Raw genomic sequence first — 24,728 nt, forward strand, 5'->3', positions numbered from 1 at the left:
TTTATTTTAAATTACTCCTTCTACATACACTATCATATGTTACTTATGTAAAAAGTAAAAAAAAAAATATTAAAATTAAAATAATCTATTAGGACTGATAGGATTTTAAATAACAGTTAACAATTTCAGTAATTTATGAAACAAAAATATTTGATTCAGGCTAGAGCAGAAATTAATCGATTAGTCAGCTGATAGAAAATTAACCAGCCTGTTTCTAGGTTGTCAGATATGATAATCTGATGGTAGACTGAAGCTGTGGACTGTTACCAGAGAAAATAAGACAGAAACCAGTGAATCAAAAACATAATATTCAGATGAATTGATAATATAAATCATTATTAACAGAATCACACTTTTAGGCATTTCAGGTCTAAGGAATTTCTGCTTTTCTTTCTGTTTAAATTTTACATTTTCAAAAATGTTAAAGCTCAAATGAATAATCAAAAAAAGTCATTATTTGCAGTTGAGAAACCCAAATGACTACAAAGCTTTATGTTTAAGTAAAAGTTAAAAATGTATAAATTAAATCAGACATATACAGTAATATACTAAATCAGTACAGATAATCTGGTTAAAAGACACAGTTTTTAGCTATAATTAATTCTAATTGTATTAATGGTTGGATCTTGCGTGGGACAGCCCCGTTATTGTGCATACTCACAACACAGTGAGCAGTTAATTATGGTAACATTTATTACACTGGGTAAGTGTTTTTCAAAGAGATGCAGTATGTTTATTTTAAAGCTGATTAGTCAAGTATTCAAAGAATTTCTCTCTTTGAAACTTGGATGGTAATTATCTTAATATGGCAGCTCCTTATGCACTCTCTGTCGCCCTCTGGCCGACGCATGCTCAGTGGCTCAATAATAATCCCCTCAATGTGCAGACAGTTTTAAATCCACAAGACTTCCACTTTCATAAGAATTAAGAAATATTATTTATTTTATTTTATTTATTAGTCAATTTTTGTCTAATAGACTTTTTCTGCAGTCTCGGTGCCAGCAGCTACTTACTTGTATGTAAAAACTGCCTTTTACTGATAACTAGTCTGATTTTTTTTTCAATTTATTTTTTAAGTTTTTTATTTAATTTGGTTAATTCAATCGGTCAGAATTTATAGTATAACAACTGAATAACGTTAAAATTTACAGCGAACCAGTTATCGCGATAGCATTTCAGGTCTATGTGAGACCACGAGGCGGATATCCGGTCTCTTTTCCGTGGCGGACCGTCGGAGGGTCGGTTTGGCAAAATGAAGGTATCATACTTCTTTAACTGTGTTTTACTGCGTGAAGCCGCTTTCTGTTAAATATTACGGTACGATGAAAGCTGATGAAGTGAACTTTAAAGCGGACTAGTTTAACTCAGGAACGGTGGCTCCCCCGCTCAGGATGAGTTTTGATTATAATGATGAGAGCTAGCTGATGAGCCTGTCAGGGAGAGCGCTGTGGAAACATGGCCGCACACTGAGAGAAACGCGAGTCGAATTCAAGTCTCATTTTACTACAGTGAAGACTTGTTAGGCTCTTTTCTCCGCCTTCCCTGTAATGTGATTATGTTAGCCACCGAACCTACTGTTATTTCTGGCTTTGTCCAAACTTAACGCCGGAGATCTTTGATCTCTGAACCGGCGGAGACGCTAGCAGGCCCCTGATCCAATTTCTCAACCCCCGATTCAAACATTAACTCACGTTACACCGGCTCACAATTTCGGTAACAGCTGCTCCACCTTAATAACAGTATTTTAACCACATAAATCCTCGGAAAGGTAAAGCAAATTGTGCTCGTGTTTTTGCGAGCTTAGCTCGCTCTATCTACCTGCACAAAGACTTGCTAACCTGCTATGACATGTGTGTACTTCCAGTAACGTGTAAATTGCTTCTCTTTCAGCTGAACATTTCATATCCCGCTACTGGCTGCCAGAAGCTGCTTGAAGTTGATGATGAGCGTAAGCTACGTACCTTCTATGAGAAGCGAATGGCCACTGAGGTGTCTGCTGACCCTCTGGGAGATGAGTGGAAGGTAAGCTTTATTTAAAGTTATGGCATGGCACACCAGCAGACCCTTTCTGACTGACCCGTAGTCGTTAAGGGGGGACAGCGTGTTGCCAGAGGAACAGTGGAGCTGCTTTCCAGATGCAACCAGCCCCTATAACTGTGGCTGATTGAAACAGCTTTGCTCCCTCAATTTTTAATCTAATTAACTTGGTTTGAGTTATGTCAGGGTAGGTTTGGGTGATGATGTTGGGGGTCTTAACGGACTTGGTGGATTTTCTCCTAATTACTTAGAAAGGCTGTGAAGCAACATGTTGCTGTCTCTGCTTTCACAGGGCTATGTGGTGCGCATCAGCGGAGGCAACGACAAGCAGGGCTTCCCCATGAAGCAAGGTGTGCTGACCACCGGCCGTGTGCGCCTTCTCCTCAGCAAGGGCCACTCCTGCTACCGTCCCCGCAGGACTGGTGAGCGCAAGCGCAAGTCTGTGCGTGGATGCATTGTTGATGCCAACCTCAGCGTCCTCAACTTGGTGATCGTCAAGAAAGGTAGCGTGTTCAGTGCGCTTTGTCCCGTGTTATTTTGAATATCTCTTTGAAGTCACCTGTAAATGATGCTGATGGCACGCCAGCAGACCCTTTTTGATTCTCCAGTATTCATTAAGGGGGGACAGTGTGTGTTGCCAGAGTAACTGTGGAGCTGCTCACCAGATGCGACCAGTCCTACTAACAGTGGATGGTTGAACTGCATTGCTCTCCCATTGTGTTCACTGGTGCCAGAAGATGCAACTTGTATGTTTTTAAGCTTTTTGCATTTGTTTTTTACACTCATAACGCATAAGCTCATGAGCTTTGGTTTGGTGTGATCTGAAGACAAAACCATATCTGCACCTAAATTGAAGGGGTTGTTCCTTTGCCAGTGCTGCACCAAGTTTCTGGCTGGGAAGATTTTGTGTACTCTTACAAGTTTTTCTAATCCTGTTCTTATGCATTAGTGGAGAAATATATTGTAATTTTTAAAAAAGTAAAATCAGATCTTTTGGGAGCTGTTAAGGCACTTGGCTCTAATGCTCTGTGCACTTGACACCTCAAAACTGTCCAAACTGAAATTTCATTGGTGTGCAACAGTGAACAGTCAGTCGACCTGTTTCACATTCATAGTATTCACTGTTACAGACCTGTCCTGGATTGTTGTTAGTTTTGTTAGTACTAGAAAGATTTTAAATATACTTTAGATTTGATTGACCAATCATACTTATTGCTGTCAATCTCAGGTGAGAAGGACATTCCCGGGCTGACTGACAGCACTGTCCCTCGCCGCCTTGGTCCCAAGAGGGCCAGCAAAATCCGCAAGCTCTTCAACTTGTCCAAGGAGGATGATGTTAGGCAGTATGTTGTGAGAAGACCCCTGACTAAAGAAGGTAAGACTATTTAAATATCTTTCCACGTGACAATTCAAAAACAATGTAAAGTGCTGTTAAGAGCATGCCAAAGCAACAGGTGGCAATATAACCTTAACTTTATAGAAATGTCGGCCAGTCTACAAACAGCAGGCGCACACCTTTGACATTCGATTCATTAGTTTTCCAGACGCTAAGTTTGTGACAATCTTCAGCCTGGAAGCAGCTTTTCCGAAGTATTTTCAATGACCTAAAATGTTGTGTATGTGTGGGCAAAAGGCAATTTAAAAAAAAAATAAAAAATTTTAAAAGCACATTTCCAAATTACCCGTGTACATGTGGACAGTGCATCAGTATAAACAACACAACTCTGTGTGACTGCTGTGTGCCACTGCAGAGTTCAAAATGAGCTAAAAGTGAGGTTAAGGTAATAGCTAAATGTGTTTGACCAAAATAATTATTTTAGCTGTCTATTCAAGTGGTGGGGAGGTCAGGACACTGCTTGGCTTTCTGGGGTTTGTTGGGTATATAAGTACTTTTTTCTCAGTTTGATCATTGTAGTATTTGAAGTAGACTTGGTCTAACTTGGGGAAAACTCAGCGGTGGTGAAATATGCAGTCACAGTTCCTTTTTAATTCCTGCCTTCTGGAATTTAAGAGCAGGAACTGTTTTTCTCCAGCTAAGATAAAACAAGTCTTTAGACATATTTTTAAGACTGCATTATCTAATGATGAATGTGAGGTGAATTAAAACTGTATTACAGAAATTTGTCTGAATTCTGACCAGTATGTGTAAAGAATAAGTTTCACATCAGTTTTGTTTTAAGCTAAATACCTGACTGTTTGGGTGAAGTTTGTGCCTGTAAGGCAGAGCCATCTACAGCTCATCAGTAAACGGGAGCAGTGTTAAATACAGTCTTGTTGATGATCTCTGTGATTATTTAAATTTGGGGTAAAGGAGCTGAGATTAGGAACAAAAGCTGAAAAATGGGCTTTATGATAATAAACTTAATTGAGTGAAAGTGGAGGCTGCAGGTAGCTCCCAGGACCACTGTGTTGAAACCATTTAGTTTGAGTGAATTATGTTCTAAGAATGAATCACTAGTGGCTTTTGATTTATGTAGGGTGCTGGCATGCTCTCCAGAATTTGCCTCCTTTTGAGCCAGTACAGTACGAGTTGTATGTACAGACATAGAAAATGGGAACATTTAGCTTCACCCTCATTACCGTACTTGAGCCGTCAGTATTGACCATTTCAATCCTGTCACTTTGGTAGGAAAGAAGCCCAGAACTAAGGCTCCCAAGATCCAGAGACTGGTGACTCCTCGTGTGCTGCAGCACAAGCGCCGCCGCATTGCACTCAAGAGACAGCGCACCCAGAAGAACAAGGAGGAGGCCTCAGAGTACGCCAAGCTGCTGGCCAAGAGGATGAAGGTTTGTGTTAATCTAGGCTTTTATTATCCATAACCAGCTGTTGAAAATCCATGATTCTGCTACCCTGCTTTAGTCATGTAGCTGAGCACTAAATTTTTTTCCAGTTGTCTAGATTGGTTAATGAAGATAATGTGACAAATACTTTTTAGCCTGTTGTCCCCAGAGGCAACAAGCAATACTTGGAACAGGAAATCTTAATCATGCATTGGAACTACTGTATTAAATCAATTGGATTTCTCTCCACAAATACTGTAATTTATTTCCTTAAATGTACTTAATTTATGCTTGAATATTTAAAACATATAAACCCCTGGGATCTGCAGAGGGGAGGGTATGTGAGGTTGCATGTTGTTACCAACAATAATTTAGAATTTAAAGTACAGGACCACGTTTTTGGCATTTTTTGTTGCCTTGCATGTAATGGCACGCACCAGATTGTGGTTCAGCACTACTGTAAAATGTGTAAGGAGCATGTGATGGCGAATTGTTAGGCATGAACTTGGACATGTGGAAGCATTTTGATTGACACGTATTTGTTCTTGTCAACAGGAGGCCAAGGAGAAGCGCCAGGAACAGATTGCCAAGAGGCGCCGCCTTTCTTCTCTGAGGGCGTCCACATCCAAGTCAGAGTCCAGCCAGAAGTGAAATCAAAAAGTCGAATAAAGTCATGTTTTGCTGAAACAGTGTTGTGCAGTTGTCCTTTATTTTCAGTGTCATGTATCCAGGCATGTAGTGATTTTATGCAAACGGGGTGGAGGTGTGTAGAGGCTGAATTGAATTGAGACCATGTGCCATGCTGTCTTCTGTTTAACAAGTTGGACCAACGTGTCACAGCAATTATTTTGTCGTACTGGGTAGGAATATTTTAATTTAGTGTTTCCCTCCCATCACCCAGCCCTCCACCCCAGTAGGGATGTGATTTGTTAGAGGCATTTACGCTGAATGAGCGGATAAAAGCCATCCTGAAAAATGTTTAAGCTAAACATACTTTTTCAGCTAAGGTGATGGCAAATAGGTACGTTTTGGTGAGCTTGGGTTTGTTTTGGGGTGCAACCAAGTTAAATGGACTGTAAAATCCACACATCAGGTGTGACTCAGACTGCTCCCTCTGGTTTCCATGGTGTGTAAATATGTGCATGCAGCCCTTTTCTTGGCAAGCATCCAGAGAAAACCAGGTAGTGTTAGATCAGATAAAAAGCAAAGGTACAGGAGAGGGACCAAAGAACCAGGGCAGTCTGCAGTACCCACAGTCTTGCATCATTGTAACGTGATCACTTTCAGGTTGTTTTTTTGGAGGGGGATACTTAGTTTTTACATTAAAGTATCATCATGCTATTTAACATTTTGTATGTCTGGCTTTGTACATTTGTGTGTGCTGTGTTCCTAGGGTGACCAGATGCCCACCTTAAATGGGCCTGCACAGCATTGGTTTCCATTTTGTCCCTGTTGACAATGTTCCACTTTGACTCTTAACATGCACTTTTCATGAATACATGTGAAGGAAAGGCTTTTTATTATAGTCAAATGAAGGTTAGCTTGTCAAATGCTATGCTCACCACATTTTTTGCTAGTTTAAGTTTTGCACAGGAAAAAAAAAAAAATTTGCTTAAAATTTCTAGGACTATCAGATAAGAACTTTATTGATCCCAGAGGGAAATTCATATAAATATGGCTAATATGACAACCTATGGTTATATCCCTACTGAAACTCAGACTGTTAAACAAGACCATAAACTTCAGGTTCCTGTTATCGTATTTAACAAGTGTTGGAAGAGTCAAATATATTTTACTACCGCCCAGCATTGTCTCAAAGTTAGCAGTCTGATGGTTTGCATGAACAGTGGCCTGGGAAGATATCCTGGCCTGAATTGTTGCCTCACTCCACCCCTGTAAGGTGCCATAATATTTAATGGGTGTATATACTAAGTCATACACATTAGTGGCAGCGTTTGCAGTTGCCAAATGATTTTTTTTTTTTGCGCTGAGAAGCTACATAACCAAAAGAAGAAAAAAAAAAAAAGTTTATGAATCTTCAGACATTTATTTTACACCAGTCGTGACAAATTCAGCTCAAATGTATAATCAAATGGTTACAGGAAATGACATCAACGATGCACATATTACTTAGTTTTAGATCCATTGCCAAAACCAGACGTCTTGGCTGCCCTCCCCTTTTGGAAGCCAGATGTAGCCCGTACGCCCTTTAGAGGTATGGGGGGACCCTGACCACTTCTGACTTTAGACCGCTTCTTGTGGGTTGGCTGGGAATTTAAGTTGTACATCTGAATAAAAAAGAAAAATCCAGAGAACACCTGATTCTGCAGGTACTGAGGCAGCCTCTGGACTCTCCAGACCAGAGCCGGCCAGCTGGTCTGCAGGTTCTGAACCAGAGCTGAAGGCCTGGATAAACTCCCCATGACCTGTTGAGTTAAAAAAAAAAAAAAAAAAAAAAAAAAAAAAAGATACAAATATGAAGAATAAGAAAGAATAATGGTGCCACTGTTTTAAATTATTTATGTTCGGGTTTACATCATTGTAGTATTTTGTCAAAATGGTACTGGACACACAAGCAGCATTGTAAGGCCACTGCAGAACAAGCCATCTACAGCCATTTTAAAACAAAGCACACTTAAATGCAGAAATACGTTCCAAATACAGACTCAGAATATCTCACTGACAGCAGTGTTGAATTAAACTTTCTATATAGTTTTGGCCTTAAAACATATTAGGAGCAACTCTCAACACACCTGAACAGCTTGAATCTTGGACTCGACATCATGGTAAATCCTCCTACACACTTTAGCACTGAGTGAGCACAATCGCTCAGGGTAACGGGCCCTGAACGTGACAGCTTCAAAACCTTCCATCAAGTGGGCTTCTTCTAAAGATAGAAAGGAAAGAATCATTTCCAAAATATAACTAATTTCACACAAAACAATTATATTCATGAGCCACCTTCTTGAGTCGGGGGAAGCACTTTGTCCACCAGAGCCTCTGACAAGCTCAAAGCAGTATCCAGTCCCACAGTGGCCGCGTTGATGACCGTCTCCACAACTGAGTGGTTGGTGCCGTCGTTCATCGTGCTCGTCACCCAGGTGACTGCGTGGCGTACGCAGTCCATGGTTCCATTGGCTGCAGTGCTCATTCCAGCCTCAATCTCATGCATTTTGTTTTTGGCAGTAGTGACAAGCTGAGTGAGGAAAATTAATCAGAACATAAAATCCTCTCACTTACCATTTAAAGCTTTGTAAACTTTTTTTTTTTTTTTAAATCTCTTATAAGTTAGAGGACAGGAAATGTTACCTGATCTGTGGGTGACAGAATTACAGGGAATGAAGCCTCCAGCCAGTCGAGACTCTTGCATGCAATATAATCTACTGTGGAAACATGCCAGTGAATACAGTTAGTGTTTATCCAAAAACCAACTTCAACCTGGTAGTCAATGAATGGCATTTCATTTGCCTTTAATGTAATAATGTGTGTGCTGATGCTGCGTACATTCACTATATTGACATAAGTCAATATAGTGAATGTAGATCATCCAGATCATTAAATTCAGGTGTTCCAATCACTTCCATGGCCACAGGTGTATAAACCAAGCACCGAGGCATGCAGACTGCTTCTACAAACATTTGTGAAAGACTGGGTCGCTCTCAGGAGCTCAGTGAATTCCAGCATGGTACTGTGATAGGATGCTGCCTGTGCAACAAGTCCAGTCGTGAAATTTCCTCACTACTAAATATTCCACAGTCAACTGTTAGTGGCATTATAACAAAGCAGAAGTAAAATTGAGACTGTGAACCAGGCCTTCTCATCCAAAAAAATCAGTGGGTTTGACCTCACAAATGCACTTCTGGAAGAATGATCAAAATAAAAAAAAAAAAAAAAAATCCCATAAACATCCTAATCCTTGTGGAAAGCCTTCCCATAATAGTTGAAGCTGTTATAGCTGCATATGGTGGGCTGACATTAAACCCTATGGATTAAGAATGAGATATTACTCAAGTTCATACAGTACCAGTCAAAAGTTTGGACAAACCTTTGACTGTTACTGTATGTTTGTGAAGGCAGTTGATCAAATACTTCTGGCAATATAGTGTATATATACTAACCAGCCACTTGTCAGATTCTCCTCTTCAACTGTTCAACGCAAATATCTAGTCAGCCAATTTCATGGCAGCAATCCAGTACATTCAAGTATATGACATGGTTAAGACATCCTGTTGAAGTTCGTACTGAGCATCATAATGGAAAAGAAAGGCAATTTAACTGACTTTGAACATGGCTGCCAGGCAAGCTCCTCTGGGTATTTCAGAAACTGCTGATCTACTGGGATTTTAAACTACAAAACCCATCTCTAGGGTTTACAGAGAATGGTCCAAAAATGGCCGAACTGCTTTGAGCTGAGAAGGGAACAGTAACTTAAATAACCACTTGTTACAGCCAAGGTATGCAGAAGAGGATCTCTGAAATATACAACATGTTGAAGCTTGAAGCAGATGGGCTACAGCAGCAGAAAACTACACCAGGTGTCACTCTTGTCAGCTAAGAAGAGGAAACCAAGACTCAACAAAATTGGACTTCAGAAGACTGTTATAATGTTGATGTCTGCTGCAACATTTGGATGCTAAGATCAAAATTTGTCCTAAACAACATGAAAGCATGGCTCCATTCTGCCTTATATCAATAATTCAGGGTGCAGCGGGTATTGTAATGGTATGATGGGGAATTCCACCACGACCTCTTTAGCACATTTAGGGCAGCTTAGTACCAATTGTGCAAACTCCACAGCCTACCTGAGTACTGTTGCTAATCATTTCCATCCCTTTATAATCATGGCCTTCCAAACTTTTCTGCTTCCAACAGGATAAAGCACCATGCAGCAAAGCTCAAAACATGCCAAACTAGTTTCTTGAACATGACTGAGTTCACTGTACTCAAATGGCCTCAACAGTTGAAAGATCTCATTCCATATAGAGCACCTTTGGGATGTGGCAGAATGGGTGACTTGCATCAAGGATGTGCTGTTGACAAATCTGCAGGAGCCACAGGATGCTATCATGGGCCAAAACCTCTGAGAAATGGTTTCAGCATTTCAATCTATGCTATGAAGGATTAAGGCAGTTCTGAAGACAAAAAGGTGGTCCAATCCAGTACTAACAAGGTGTACTTAATAAAGTGGCCAGTAAGTATGCGCTAAAATATCTCTTAAAGAGCTCTTCAGCTTTCAAATTTCTCCAACTCCAATCCAGATTTTAGAAATCTCATCCTGTGACAGAAATTCTAATAAAAATGTTTGTATATTAGAGATTAAATGCGACTCCAAATCTTTGCATTACATTGGGATCTGGGATGTTGTAGTTGGAGTATTTACATCATTTTCTGTATAGATTAAAGTAGTTCAAAGATACAGATAACCAGCTGCTCTGATGAGATTTCCCACGTTATTATGAGCACAGTCCTAACAGCAGATACTTACTCTGGGGCTTCAGTTTAACAATGACGGGTGAAGCTCTGTAACAGGCTGCTATGCCTAAAGCTGTCACACTGCTCTCCAGCACTTCACACGCAGACTTCAGGCAGGGATGCCTGGATTTTGTGTCAGTGTACAAGACTGATAGGCTGGCACAAGCCGAACTAACTATAGGCAGCTTCGCCAGCCTGCCAGCTGCACAAGGAACCTTCTGCAGAGAGACAGCAGAGAGACGAAAACGTCAGGCCCAGATACACTGTATCCAGTCCACTTCGAAATGCCTTAATTTCTTTAGCGTTCATATGTCAAATGACCGCATCGCCAGAAGACTAAATTTAGATGTTTGAATAAAGGTGAGGACTAAGGGACCAGTCCTCGATTAAACTCACCTGGTTGTTGTTCGTGGGCATATTTCGGCCACTTCGATGAAAGAGAAACATGAGCAAAAAAATTAAAATGAAAACTTTCTCAAACTCTTTACATATTCAGCGTAAATACTAAAGGACACCAATGAGCGAGAAAACCTCCGCTCAAATAGCGTGGGAGAGCCAATTAGGGCCCACCTGTTCAGAACGCTGGTCTGCTCAACCTCGCGGTATTTCAAAGAAGATACGAGAACGTGATAAGACGCACATGAACCATCTGTTAAATCACGATAGCCAAATCCGGAATAACCACGAAGGTGTGTGAGAACTTATCTTTGTTCATTTAAATACTGTTGTAGTTTTTCTTTTTTCATCACTATAGTATAAGCAACAACTTTCAATAATGAAGGTCGACAGATATTGTTAAAGAGTGTCTTGCGAGAGTGCCACACCCCCTACGAAGGTGAATCAACGCTGTGAGCAGGATTTGAACCTGCGCGGGGAATCCCCATTGGATTTCGACTCCAACGCCTTAACCACTCGGCCATCACAGCTCTGCGTTTGATAAGACGTGTGCGTCACAAAGATTTCCTTCAGAGGAAAAGCACAATGGTCAGAGAAAAACAAAGTTCAGCTTGCTGTGTGCATCAGACAGCTGAGAGGTGATCCATCATGAATACTGATTTCGATGCCCGCATCAGCCTCCGCATCGCAAGGGTCAAATAAAGCATCCTTTATATGCACTGCTACTGCTACTGACAGAGCTGTGAACATCTGCAGACAGTACAGTGCTTTAGTCTGTATCAAGGTATAAATGCTCATATCTTGCTCTAATTATTAGCCTATAATCATATTATGGGGTTTATTTATCACGTTAATTATTGGTGAGCTTTCTTGCCTGTTCTCAAAATAGCATAAATATTGACATCTGCCTCACAATGACGGTTGCTTCTATTTGCTTATAAAGTCCGTTTAGAATTTAAAAAATGTATTACAAAGGCAGTTGATGAGATATCTTAATCAGATTTGTTCTATGTACTTAGTAGTTATCAAAGTTTTTAATCACATTATATTTGTGTATTTCAGGTACCCCATTTATGACAGAGGATGAATGAACCCCTATTAAAATGGATTGGAAGGGATGGCCCGACTCCCTGGCCACCTCGTTCACCAGATAACACTCCTGTGGACGTCTTTTATATATATATATATATATATATATATATATATATATATATATATATATATATATATATATATATATATATATATATACAGTCCCCTCTATATTATTTATTTTAGGCTCTGGAAGATCATTAGTTTTCCCGATGCAGAATTAACGGCGCGTGATGCCAGTAAACACCCAATTATGGATCAACGAGGCTCACTAACAGGTTTTGCAGATGTGAGTAACATGTGCCTATATGCAGAAGCCGACTGTTTAAATAAACATTTAAGTGGCAAATGTCGCTGATTTACACCCACAATCCAATAAAGCTTTATAACCGTAGTGCGTAATTAGAGGAAAAGCCAGTCACTGTTGTTAATCACCACGTGTGGCTACAGGATCTGATAGTTCAAAGATGTTCATATACTACTAGGAATTGGGGGGGCAGGCACTTGTTAATTTAACTTTTTTGTGTGTGTCCACTACAGCGGTGGACACAAGGTCTCAGGGGGATAATGCGCACCCAGCTCTGTATGCGCATACCGATGAGTAGGACAAAGGTGGTTTCCGTTAGAGGACGGTCAGAGTGATGTTTTGGCCCCCACAGAGGAGCACGCTCTGAGCCACGAGGTTCTGTCGGTGCTGCTGCTGCTGCTGCTGTGGATGAGGATGTGGCTGATTGCCGCTGCAGCATCTGGGAGCACAGCCGCGTCTCCTGCACGCAACGTGCTCCGAAACATCTTTCTTCTGTCGGCCTACGTCGAGGAGGGGAGGGGGCGGCGTCAGTCGCAGGGTTTGGGACTGCTGCCCGTCGCCGCCAAAAAAAAAAAAAAATAAATAATAATGCGAGACACAGGAGAAGCACGTGTAGTGGGTGGTCCTCAGCAGACGTCTTTCACGTGGCTATAGAGCAGAGCTGAGCCGCCACAACCGTCAGTCCGGTGCGGCAACAGCAGGAGACAACATCAGCATGGCTGTGGAGATGGAACCCGCGGAGTAAGTGCGCTCTTTGTTTTCATTTGTTTGTGTGCAAACATAAACTTCTCACTGATGAAGCAGAAAAAGTGATCACACCACCTGTTTGATTTAACGTGTAAAGAATGATGTTTTCTTAAACATTAGAGGCGCATTTATCTGCTGTCATGCATTTGCCGTTTATTTCATGACTGTATTATCATTATTATTTTGTGTGTATGTTTCTGTCCGTGCGATCAATGCCGCTTTCTCATTTTTAATTCGGAAAAAAAAAATAATCCACGTAAACTGAGCCTTTGCACGAGTATTTGAAATTACGCTGTTGTTTATTGTCTGCGTGACGTCTGGTCTGTTGTGAAACCTCCCATATTATTAATATCCTGTTTATTGTGATCAGTTTGGTGTAGCCTACAAATAGCCAATTTGGCACGTGAGACTGCTCAAACGGTTGTAGCTATACTATGTGTGAGGGGCTGTTTTGCAGTCAGGGGCTGATTCCGCCACATGTGCCTGTTGATCTAATATGCTCACCGCCCCCCTGGTAAAGAAGGGGGTGTGTTGTTTTTGTTGGTTAGTCATTCCTGTAGGGAATGCAGGAACAGAGAATTGCAGGAATCTCAAATTTATGCTTATCTTATCTTGTAGGGTGTTGTTTAAAGTGGAGTAAATTTAGCTAAAAAAAAAAATATATATATATATATATATATATATATAGGTTTGTGGAATCAGTGGGTGAGGTTAATTTAATCTGCAGGTGCAACTGGTGCAATTGAAACCATAAAAATGAATGTCCAGCAGAACAGTTCTGGTAGAGTGGCAGCAGAGGAGAAGACTGGATACAACATTATATCCAGCAGATGGCTCTAAAGTGGGACTAAAAGTCCACATGAGACAGAATCACTGGTTTTGTGCTGTCCTAGGGACCCTTTCCTTTGAAGGTTGTGCCCACATGTCGCAGCATCTGAAATAAGATACTGTTTCTGTGAGCTTTTGCCCTTTGTCTCTGCAGTGTGATCCGCCTGATAATGCAGTACCTCAAGGAGAACAACCTCTACCGAACATTGACCACATTACAGGAGGAAACCACTGTCTCCCTCAACACAGTGGAAAGCATTGAAAGCTTTATTGCAGATATAAACAAAGGCCACTGGGATTCAGTCCTGCTGGCTATCGAATCTCTCAAGCTGCCTGACAACATACTTATTGACCTTTATGAGCAGGTAAGCTTTTGGATGTTCGCCTAATGTTTTGCTTGGCTTGAAATCTGTCTATCTATCTACCTATCTACCTATCTATCTGATCACATTCTCATCAACAGGTTGTAATGGAGCTCATTGAAATGAGGGAGGTGGGCGCAGCTCGCTCGCTCCTTAGACAAACTGACCCGATGATCATGTTAAAGCAGACCCAGCCAGAAAGGTACAGCCACTTGGAGAACCTGCTAACATGCTCCTACTTTGACCCTCGTGAGGTAAGAAAGCAAAGCATTCAAACAGCTGCGTCAGAGAGTGCCTTATAGGTAAGTAACATCCTTTCATTCCCGCTGCAGGCATACCCAAAAGGAAGCAGCAAGGAGAAGCGGCGCAGAGCCATAGCTGAGGCTCTGGTGAGGGAGGTCAGTGTGGTGCCCCCTTCCCGCCTCATAGGACTCCTGGAACAAGTCAGTGTAAGTATACTTATCGACATTCTTGTGAAAAACTGGCTCTAATTACATGGCAAACAAAACATCTTAATCTATGGAGACGACAGTCTGCGATAAGAAGTCAAAGATACCAAACAAATTACCTCAGTTTTATCTTTTTTTATACACCAACATCACTTTAATTAGGGTTTCTTAAAGGTTACAAAGGGGTCTTTTCTGCAGTTCTTCCAACTTTAACTGTCTTACACGAACACAGTTTTTCTTCAAACAGTTTTGGTTAAATCCCAGAAGAGTCCCAGTAAGAATATTTCATGTTTTAGGGCAACAGGAAAGCACAACAGTCAGCAGATCCCACCCACACTTTTGTGGCTTCTGGTCAAGACCCTTAGCTGAGTTTTTTTTAGGTGTTAAAATATTTAAAAAATGTATGAACATTTCCATAACTTCCAAATGCTGCACATTCATGTCATGAATATTTAAGGGTGGAAAGAAATCATTTAAATTTGAAACCAGTTTTTGAGGGATTTAAAGTTTTAAGCCTGCAGGTAAGCTTTAAAACAAACAAACAAACAAAGCTCAGTTCTCAAAGACACACTGTACTGTACATCCTCCAGTGCGAGTTGCTATTTTTGATAGATTGGTTACACAAGTGTTGCCAGGTAAAGATTTGAAGTAACAGCAAAGTTACGACTAGCCTCCACTGTCTTTCAGTTATAACTTGTCTAATCCATAGAAGATTATAAGCGATCATGTTGAAAATGAGGGGAAAGAAACTCCAAAAGAAATTGGGCTTGAAAAATATTTCTAAGTGGGAAACAGAGGGGCGGAAATAACACAAGCAAAAGTACGAGTGCCACAATTCAGTCTTCTTGCTGCCAGAAGTTGCATTGCATTATTGGACAGCAACATGAAAATGAAAATAAATAAAGTTGGAAGCTCTCAGAGTTCTTGATATATATATATATATATATATATATATATATATATATATATATATATATATATATATATATATATATATATATATATATATATATATATATATATATATATATATATATTTTTTTTTTTTTTTTTAGATTTTCACATTAGCACAGGAGCCAGCTTGATGTTTTCTGCTGACTGTTTTTCTCCATGTTCCAGTCTATGAGAATACATACAGATCATCTTTCCCCTGATATGACCATTGATACCACTGCCAGTAAGGAGAGATATGTGGAGAAAGAGAGCTTTCCAAACCAGCTGTACCGCCACATCAAGGTCCGTAATGGCGTCTGGAGAACAATTTTATTTTGTAGCTGAATGAGTGGGGTTAAATATGGCATAGTTTTTTTTTTAATGGCTGTATTTGTGTTTATCATTCCTACACTGTTTCCTTTATCTACAGATATTCTAACATGCTTTTTTCTTTTTCAGAATTCTGACTTTTTTCCTCAGAATTCTGAAAAAATCAGTAGTCCAAATCCTCTCCACAAAATTTTGACATCACAGCTTCACCAGATCTTTATGTCATGCTTGGCTGGTTTAGAAGGGATGTATTGCCTGAAACTGCACCTCCCTCTGAAAGCTGCCAGCTGTTCATCCACACAAAGCTCATAGCCAGAAATATATTATTTGGGTAACTAAGCGACAGACATTGTCTGAATATCCCTGAAAGCAGCAGGCTTCCCTACTTGTCTACTCTGTTATTAAACTGCATATACTAATTGAACTGCGTGGTTCACTGCAAAACATTACAATGGACTGAACAGAAATGGAAAATGCAAATAAAATTAAAGCCTATAATGAAAGAAAAACAAACTCCAGTTCCTGTAAAAAAAAAAAAAAAATCATGAAAGTTGTTGGAAATGTAGACTGACAAATTAATTGTAGCACACTTTTTTTATGATTAAATACGTCACACCTGTACATAAGTGTCCACTGTTTGAAGGTTAAAGAAGAGGCTTTTATGTTTTTATTCCCTTGGTTATTAGCCCAGTATACACTTGCACACCCAAAACTAATTACTTTGTACACCTGAAGGCACTTCATCCAGTCTCTGGCTGTGCTCTCATCACTTAAATCCAGATGGAGCAGCATGAGTTGCTCATCCATGCTTATTTTCTGCCCAAGGTCATTAAGTGAGAATAGTCGGCCCACACAGCAGCAGGCTATTGGAAAACTTTATGTCTCCCTGAGGTCTCCTGATATTAATTAGCGCTTTATTTCTTCGCCCGTGTATGAATTTCAGGCTGCAAATCAAATAGGAAAGCATGTCTGCTGCAAGCGCTAATAAGCAGTTTCTTTGTGTGCAGTTTGGTCGGCGGTCACATGTGGAATGTGCCCGTTTCTCACCTGATGGAAAGTATTTAATTACGGGGTCAGTAGATGGGTTCATTGAGGTCTGGAACTTCAACAGTGGAAAAATTAGCAAGGTAAACTTATTTCAAATCATGAAACCAGAAATAGTGAACATATCACCTCCTACATACTGTGTAACAGCACAACTTCTTCTTTTTGTTTTCCTTGTTCGAACAATGTTTTGATGCTTGTGTTGACTGAATGAACTAGGACTTAAAGTATCAGGCCCAGGACAGCTTCATGATGATGGATGATGCTGTGCTGTGTATGTGCTTCAGTCAGGATACAGATCTACTGGCTACAGGAGCTCAGAATGGCAAAATAAAGGTTGGATTGGATTTTTGTATTTTCTCACATTAACAACCAATAACAGCGTGATGCGAAGTCTTTTTAAACATTTGTGAAAATGTTGCTGAGTTAATATAGTTACATATACTTTTTTTTTTAACTATTCTTTCAAAATGTGTGTGTACGTGCGTGTGTGTGTGTGCTGTTGGGGAAGGTGTGGAAGATCCAGAGCGGCTTGTGTCTTCGTAGGTTTGAGCACGCTCATAACAAAGGTGTGACTTGTCTGGGCTTCTCCAAAGACAACAACCAGATCCTCAGTGCCTCCTTCGACCACACCATCAGGTGGGACTCAATGTGTAGTGAACACACTGCAGACTGCAGCTATTCTCCTGCCCTACTTAATAAAGAGAATTTGCATGTGTGTTTATATTATGCAGGTGTGTTGCTTTGTGTAATTTTAGTCAGAACATTATTAGAATTGTCCTGCATGATGTTTAAATTTGCAGGGCTGATACTAATGTGTTTACATTTAGACTAACTATAAAAATATTGTACATTTTAAGTGGAGGACTTCGAGACCCCCACACAAATTACACTGAATTGCACAATTAACACTGAAAATAGAAATATAAAATCCTTTTTCATTTAAAAAAAAAAAAATGCATTTACAGACACAACAAAAAACAGTGGAAGCCACTTTAAATTGGAAGCCTTGTGGCAAAAGTTGCCTTGTCTACCGTGGGAGGAAAGCGCGAGATCTGACTGCCCTCAGACATGATTCACAAAAGTTTTGAAGGCGCACACATGGGCGTTAGTTCAGCAGGAAGAAGGCTGTGAGCTCTTTCTACATCCCACGGTGGATTAGCAAAATGTTGAAAAGTAGATTGGAGACAAGTTGGCAAAAAATAAGAAAAAAGGGTTGATGTTTTGCCCCCCCCCCCCCTGAAGTTTTCGTATATTTGTCCGTTTAAATCCTTTAATGCTTTCAAAACTGTCTGATAGAGCGCATTTTAAACTGTACCTGAAGTGACTCAGCATCTCTGCCACTTTAGGAACAGAATCCATGTTCATGAAGCGTACCATTCCCCCCCCCAAATCATAAAAAAATCACGCTCAACTTCAAGTGTAAGATGCTGAGGAAACATAAAAGTAGTTGATGCCTCACTATCGTCAGCAGTCAATGCCCAGCATCACATGTTTGCATATGTGCACCTGTAAATACGCAGTGCCTACAAAGTCTTCCTTTCGCTCCTTATGCATGCACTGAATCCCCTTCACCGTTGAGGAGCTGAATGTTATTTCTGACTCCTGGGGGTGTGGGCTGAGCCTCTCTGTGGTGTTGGAAGCACATGTGCTGTGTGGGTGTAGCTGAGAAACCATGTGCTCAGAGACAAAGCTGCAACGTGTTCCTCTACTTGAAATTCCACAAGCGGGGAGAATTGTTTACAAATGACATATCGTCCTGCAGGAGAAGAAGCGAATCAGTCAGCATTAGCCATTTTGTCATGGCTTAAGTAAATCTGCACCCAGCCACTCAGAGGAGCTAAAAATAGCAACATCGGCAGCTCAGTGGCACATTTTGCCTGCTCTCGAGAAAAATCCCCTCTTTGGGTTGAAGAGGGGATTGTTAGAATGAGTCAGCACTGCCCTTGTATTTGATTTCAGTGTCCTTTATGTCAATTAATCCCTCAACAATGTAATTTCCAGAATCCACGAACTGAGGTCAGGCAAGACACTAAAGGAGTTAAACGGCCATTCATCATTTGTAAACGATGCCTTCTTCACTCAAGAGGGATTTCACATGGTCAGCGCCTCATCAGATGGCACCGTGAAGGTACAATTTGCATTAACAATGTGGAGCCACATCAGCTGACTATACAAAGTCATTCAGATCTGTTCTGATTAGTATTATTAAATACTGCAGCTGAGAACGTGCTGCATTATTCTAAAATCTGGGATTTTTCCTCATGTATTATTTAGATTTGGAACACAAAGTCCTGTGACTGCGTCCACACTTTCAAATGTCTGTCGAGGACACCGGATGTCCCCGTCAACAACGTGATCCCTCTCCCCCAAAATCCAGAGCACTTTGTGGTTTGCAACCACTCCAACGCTGTGGTCATCATGAGCATGCGTGGCCAGGTGAGAGCTCTGCAACTCATTCTTATCATCCGTAGTCTTTAAATCTTACAGCTGCATTAACAGATGTTATTATCGATTCATCTTCAAGTTAATTTTTAATTAATAAGCATAACATTGTTTAAAAAAAAGTTTCCTATGACTGATGGTGATAATTGAAATTGTTTTATTTGATTTACAGTGTAAAAACAAAATATTGTTTTCTAGCTGAGTTACTAAAATTATATATATATATATATATATATATATATATAATTATATACCCCCCCCATGCATTCTTTCTGATGGCCAGTGCAGTGCAACTCATTTGGATGCAGAAAGACGTCTTATTTTATAGGAGTCAAAAAATTGGGAAAACAACCCTGTGTCTCTCTTTATTCAATACCTCAGTAAACACTTTCCTTATCAGGAGGGTTCTTCCTGTTAAAAGGGAGTTTTTCCTTCCCACTGTCACTGGCTCGTTTTGATTGTTGGGTTTTCTCTGTAACTACTGTATGGTGTTTACCTTACAATACCAAGTGCCTTTAAGTGACTGTTTGTTCTGATTTGGTGCTATATAAATACACTTCGATTGAATTAAATTGAATCAGTATACAGTCTTAGTTATCAGTTTCAAATCTTATTGAATACATTTAATTTTATAATTCATGGTACACTTAATTGTAAACTATACCATAAAACAGAGAGTGATAGCCTACATGCTCAATTTAAGCCTTCAGAAGAGTAGTCGACATCAGGTGGGTGACATCACAATGGCTAAATCACTTTTGTACACAGTCTAAATGAAAGCCAAAGCTTCCCTGGCTTTGTCAAAAACTTCTTAAGCACTTTAAAAATGATTTAAAATGGATTGATTATCTCAGCCTTTTGATGGCATTTTAGCTTCACAAAACACTTGACTATATTTGTGGAAGCTTAACATCTCTCTCTGTCTCCTCAGACTGTGAAGACCTTCAGCTCAGACAGAAAAGGAGCAGACTTTGTGTGTTGCACCCTGTCACCCCGCGGGGAGTGGATTTACTGTGTGGGGGAGGACTTAGTGCTCTACTGCTTCAGCTATACAACAGGAAGGCTGGAGAAAATGCTGACTGTAAGTGCTGCTGCTAATATTCACTTAGTATTAAAACAGTTTATGCATCTTATTAAAAATCTGGGCTGCTGGTGTTTTTCAGCCACTCCCTGAGAACCTTCTGGGTTGACTTACAGTAAAGTAGATTTGCCAGCTTGAAACTTTTATTTACTCACTGTGAGATTTCTTACTGTAAAATAAATATCATGTGTAGAAGACAAGCTTTACTGTATGCTGTCAGCTGTTGATCTCAACCATACAGTTGTTTCAGTGTTCCTACTGTAATCTCCATAAACGGTTTATGACCGTAAAATGTACCTACATTACTGCGTCTGCCAATTTTTAAAAACTTGTTGCAAGTTGTTGAAAAATATTTTTTGCCTTTTTTGGGCTATGGCTAACATTCAGCTTTGTTGCATATTTCCTACTCTTTTCACTGCACAGTTAGAGGAAGGCATTTTATTTTAATAAGCACTCTAAAGATGAATGCTGGCCAGGTATAATAAATCACTTTATGGTGGCTCTTCGCTGGCTAAACTTCAGTGCTGTTTTTGGCCACTCAAGTAGAGAAAAAACCCCATCACACATTATTATACAGCACTGTTACATTTTGGATTTGAACACAAAAATGTGCATTCTTCTTTGTTTAGCTTTCCATAATCTCAGTGACCTACCTCCTTTGGATGTTACACCTTCTTATAATACTTAAACATTCCTTTACACGGACTGGCTGCATGTTAACTATAAAAATGTATTAAACTATAAAAGCTAATCCTCAAACACATTAGCTTTTATAGTACTCCACTGTACATACATTTACAAAGAAAGCCACATTATATTACTGTATAGAACTCCCAGGATCTTTACCTTTATAGTGTAATTATTGTTTAGCTGTGTCACTGCTGCTGAGTAACAATAATAGGATAAGCGGTGGGTGGGAGCAGCTAATGGGTGATGGAGAATATGTGGTGATCTGTATTCTCTGCACCTACAGGTTCACGAGAAAGATGTAATTGGCATCACTCACCACCCGCATGAGAATCTGATCGCCACTTACAGTGAGGACGGCCTGCTAAGGCTATGGAAGCCTTAAAGTGTCACCTGCATCATAATATGGAGGACCTACACAGCTGTTTACATGGTGTATTAAATTAGTTTATTTGTGCCATAAAAATACTTTAAAAACGCCATTAATTAAAATGGAAATTCATCTGTAAATCATAAATTAATTTACGAACTGAAGTTGTTTTTTTTTTCCATTTTAAGGAATTCTGTGTTATTGTTTTTTTAAGGATGAGGTTCATAAACTCAGACACAGCACTTAATAGATCAAATCCTTTGCAGGTGAACAGCTGCAGAGAAGTCCACGTCACATGACTGAAAGTTCAAGAATAAACTTTAAACCTCTACAAATGATGAATATTTTTGAATTAATTAATTGTAATTTCTTCCAACCAACTAATATCAGTGTGTTTCATCTGATGGTGGATTAGAATCGGTTAGAATTGGACAAGGTGGAAGAGATGTTTTTGGATTCCTCGTCAAAATTTAAGGCTGTCAGTATTTTACATTCTCTTTAAGCTGACAAATTCCCTAAAAAAAAAAAAAAGATGATCTCAAAAAGCTGCAATTTAAAAATTCCCTGCCATACCTTTGTCTTTTTTGAAGTAAATTTATTTATGGAGTCATTTATAATTTATTACATCTTGCAGTGCGATGTTTAGGTCCTCCATACCCTACACACGTTTCCTCATGGATCCAGCATCACCAGTTTGAATCCCCATTTTCATCTCTTTTGTCTTTATTAGACATGAAAATGCATGATGGTGAACTGTTGTGAAAATAATAATAGAAACTGCCTCTTGTTTGGGCATAAACAAACAATATCAGGTATATGATTTATCTGCTTTAGTTTATAATATATATATATATATATTTTTTTAGCTTTGATTCAAATAATGATTCCAGCATCATGATTGGTTTTGTTCTCTGTGTACCCTGCATGCTACCTCAGTGCACTGTCTAAATATGGCTCTACAGTCATTTTTTTTAGTCCTTTAAAATATGCATGATGACAAATGATAAACCTCAACGGAGCTCCAGTGACACATTCTGTATCCTGTGCGTAAAAAAACAAAACAAATGTGTTTTATTTACACATTTATTGTCTTGTGTCTGGTGTTCCTGTGCATTGATACAATATGTATGCCTGTGACAGACTCCCTCTAGCGGTAACTATTTGTACTACCTGGTACTATCACGATCTGTCTTTGCAAGATATTGTTTAGCCACTGAATTTTATTTTTGGTATATTCATTATGTTGTACATAATACCTCCAGCCACATGATAAATGATAATAAAATTCAAAATCAGTTGTTTGTGTCATTTTTTTTTTATATCTCACTTAAGTACTAGATTTACTCCATACATGGCAATTATTCCAAGTACTGCATTTATAACATTTTTTTTAAAAGTACAATCAAATTGACTGTACAGTAACAATGAATTTTCAGATGGGGAAGAAATAATACAAAGAGAAGTAACAGGATTTAGTTTTGGAGAACCTGAGATGTTTCTAATTTTTTAAAGCTGTTTCAAACTATTCTACCTTTGTTTAGCGTGTCCTTGTAGTCAAAAGTGTTTGGAAATTGTGTAGAAAAAACAATTCTCAAAGACCAATCTAATGACATCATATGAGAACACAGTCATACAGTCATGGTGAAAAAGAAAGTACAGCATCTTTCATTTCTAAGGTCCTACGTATCAAAACATAACACCCCCCCCCCCCCCCCCCCCCCCAGCAGATTCTAAACTGGTTTTAATACAACCTCAGATGAACAACAACATGGCATATTACACTAGTACACCCTTAAGGATTCTAGGAGCTAAGAGGACAAGTAGCAGCCAGGTCTTGCTGATCAGTTAATCAAGTGCTTTTGATTACAAATTTTGGCAGTTTGCTGATCTGGAGCATTCAGGCTTGTGTTATCACAGTGCCAAGAAGGAAAGACATCAGCATTGATCTTAGAGACTGAAGTCCATCATTCTGCAATGAGAAAAATTATTCACCAGTGGAAAACATTCAAGACACATGCCAATCTCAGGTGTGGACGTCCCAGCAAATTCACCCCAAGGTCAGACCGTGCAACGCTCAAGTACAGGCCTCAGTTGGCATGTTAAATGTTAAAGTTCATGACACTAGACTTAGAAAAAGACTGGACAACAACAGGACAATAATCCCAGCAGTAAATCTATAACAGAATGGCTGAAAAAGAAAAGAACCAAGGTGTTGCAATGGCCCAAAGTCCAGACCTCAACCTGACTGAAATGTTGTGGTGGGACTTTAGGAGAGCTGTGCATAAACAAATGCCTGCAAACCTCAATGACCTGTGAAGAAGAGTGGGCCAAAATTCCTCCAATGTGAAAGGTTGATAAAGTTACACAGAAAACGATAACCGCAAGTTATTGCTGCTACAGGTGGTTCTATAAGTTACTGAATAATGGGGTGCAGTTACACTGACAAAAGTATTCCCTTGTCTGCCTTCACACGCATATGAACTTAACATCCCATTCTTAATCCGTGGGGTTTAATATGATGTTGGCCCACCCTTTGCAGCTATAACAACTTCAACTCTTCTGGGAAGTGTTCATGGGAATTTTTGACCATTCTCCAGAACCATTTTTCTTTATGAGGTCAGTTCTCCTACACCAAACTTCCTCATTCATGTCTTTATGGACTTTACTTTAGATGGCCCCTTCTTGTTGGAACAGGAAGAGGCCCTCCCCAAACTGTTAGGAGCATGAAATTGTCCGAAGTATCTTGGTAGTAGTATCTTCACTGGAAATCAGGGACCAAGCCCAACTCCTGAAAAACAACTTCACACCATAATCCCCCCTCCACCAAACTTTACACATGGCACAATACAGTCAAACAAATACTGTTCTCCTGGCAGCTGCCAAATCCAGACTTATCTATGAGATGGGTTGGGTTTGATTCATCACTCCAGGGAACACATCCCCACTGCTCTAGTCCAGTAGCATTGTGCTTGGTGATTTAAGGCTTGCAGCTGCTCATCCATGTAATCCCATTCCATAAAGCTCTCTATATACTGTTCTTGAGCTAACTGAAGACCACATGAAGTTTGGAGGTCTGTAGGGACTGGCTCTGCAGAAAGTTGGTGATCTCGGCACACTATGCACCTCAGCATCCACTGACCCTGCTGGGATTTTATGTGGCCTACCACTTTGTGGCTGAATTGCTGTCATTCCCAGTAACTTCCACGTTGTTATACCACTAACAGTTGACTTTGAATATTTATTAGCAAGAACACCAAACTGGAATTCTCTGAACTCCTGAGAGCAACCCATTCTTTCACAAATACTTGTAGAGGAGTTTGCATGCCTAGGTTCTTGATTTTATACACCTTTGGCCACAGAACACTTG

The 24,728-nt window shown here is 39.8% G+C and overlaps 3 protein-coding genes and 1 non-coding gene across 4 annotated transcripts; 2 read left to right on the plus strand and 2 right to left on the minus strand.

Annotated features, from left to right (window-relative positions):
* Positions 1-1,156: 1,156 nt before the first annotated feature.
* rps6 (ribosomal protein S6) lies at positions 1,157-5,505 on the plus strand. The gene is made up of 6 exons (XM_030739520.1): positions 1,157-1,258; positions 1,891-2,022; positions 2,330-2,540; positions 3,266-3,412; positions 4,667-4,824; positions 5,374-5,505. Exons 1-6 carry the CDS (start codon positions 1,253-1,255, stop codon positions 5,467-5,469), a joined length of 750 nt encoding a protein of 249 aa, XP_030595380.1. The 5' UTR covers positions 1,157-1,252; the 3' UTR covers positions 5,470-5,505.
* Positions 5,506-6,849: 1,344 nt separating this feature from the next.
* Positions 6,850-10,757, minus strand: LOC115789060 (perilipin-2-like). The gene is made up of 6 exons (XM_030742244.1): positions 10,687-10,757; positions 10,304-10,508; positions 8,128-8,201; positions 7,780-8,014; positions 7,572-7,705; positions 6,850-7,244 (listed from the first exon to the last, which is right to left on the minus strand). The coding sequence occupies exons 1-6, from the start codon at positions 10,735-10,737 to the stop codon at positions 6,945-6,947; spliced, it is 999 nt and encodes a 332-aa protein (XP_030598104.1). The 5' UTR covers positions 10,738-10,757; the 3' UTR covers positions 6,850-6,944.
* Positions 10,758-11,134: 377 nt separating this feature from the next.
* trnas-cga (transfer RNA serine (anticodon CGA)) lies at positions 11,135-11,216 on the minus strand. The gene has a single exon. It is a non-coding gene; the product is annotated as a tRNA-Ser (tRNA).
* Positions 11,217-12,729: 1,513 nt separating this feature from the next.
* Positions 12,730-21,402, plus strand: LOC115786791 (WD40 repeat-containing protein SMU1-like). The gene is made up of 12 exons (XM_030739205.1): positions 12,730-12,826; positions 13,815-14,025; positions 14,124-14,276; positions 14,355-14,471; positions 15,591-15,707; positions 16,742-16,861; positions 16,998-17,114; positions 17,290-17,417; positions 18,783-18,909; positions 19,056-19,217; positions 20,155-20,304; positions 21,278-21,402. The coding sequence occupies exons 1-12, from the start codon at positions 12,801-12,803 to the stop codon at positions 21,374-21,376; spliced, it is 1,527 nt and encodes a 508-aa protein (XP_030595065.1). The 5' UTR covers positions 12,730-12,800; the 3' UTR covers positions 21,377-21,402.
* Positions 21,403-24,728: the final 3,326 nt, after the last annotated feature.

This window comes from Archocentrus centrarchus, chromosome 1 (assembly GCF_007364275.1).
Source record: "Archocentrus centrarchus isolate MPI-CPG fArcCen1 chromosome 1, fArcCen1, whole genome shotgun sequence".
NCBI classification, from domain to species: Eukaryota; Metazoa; Chordata; class Actinopteri; order Cichliformes; family Cichlidae; genus Archocentrus; species Archocentrus centrarchus.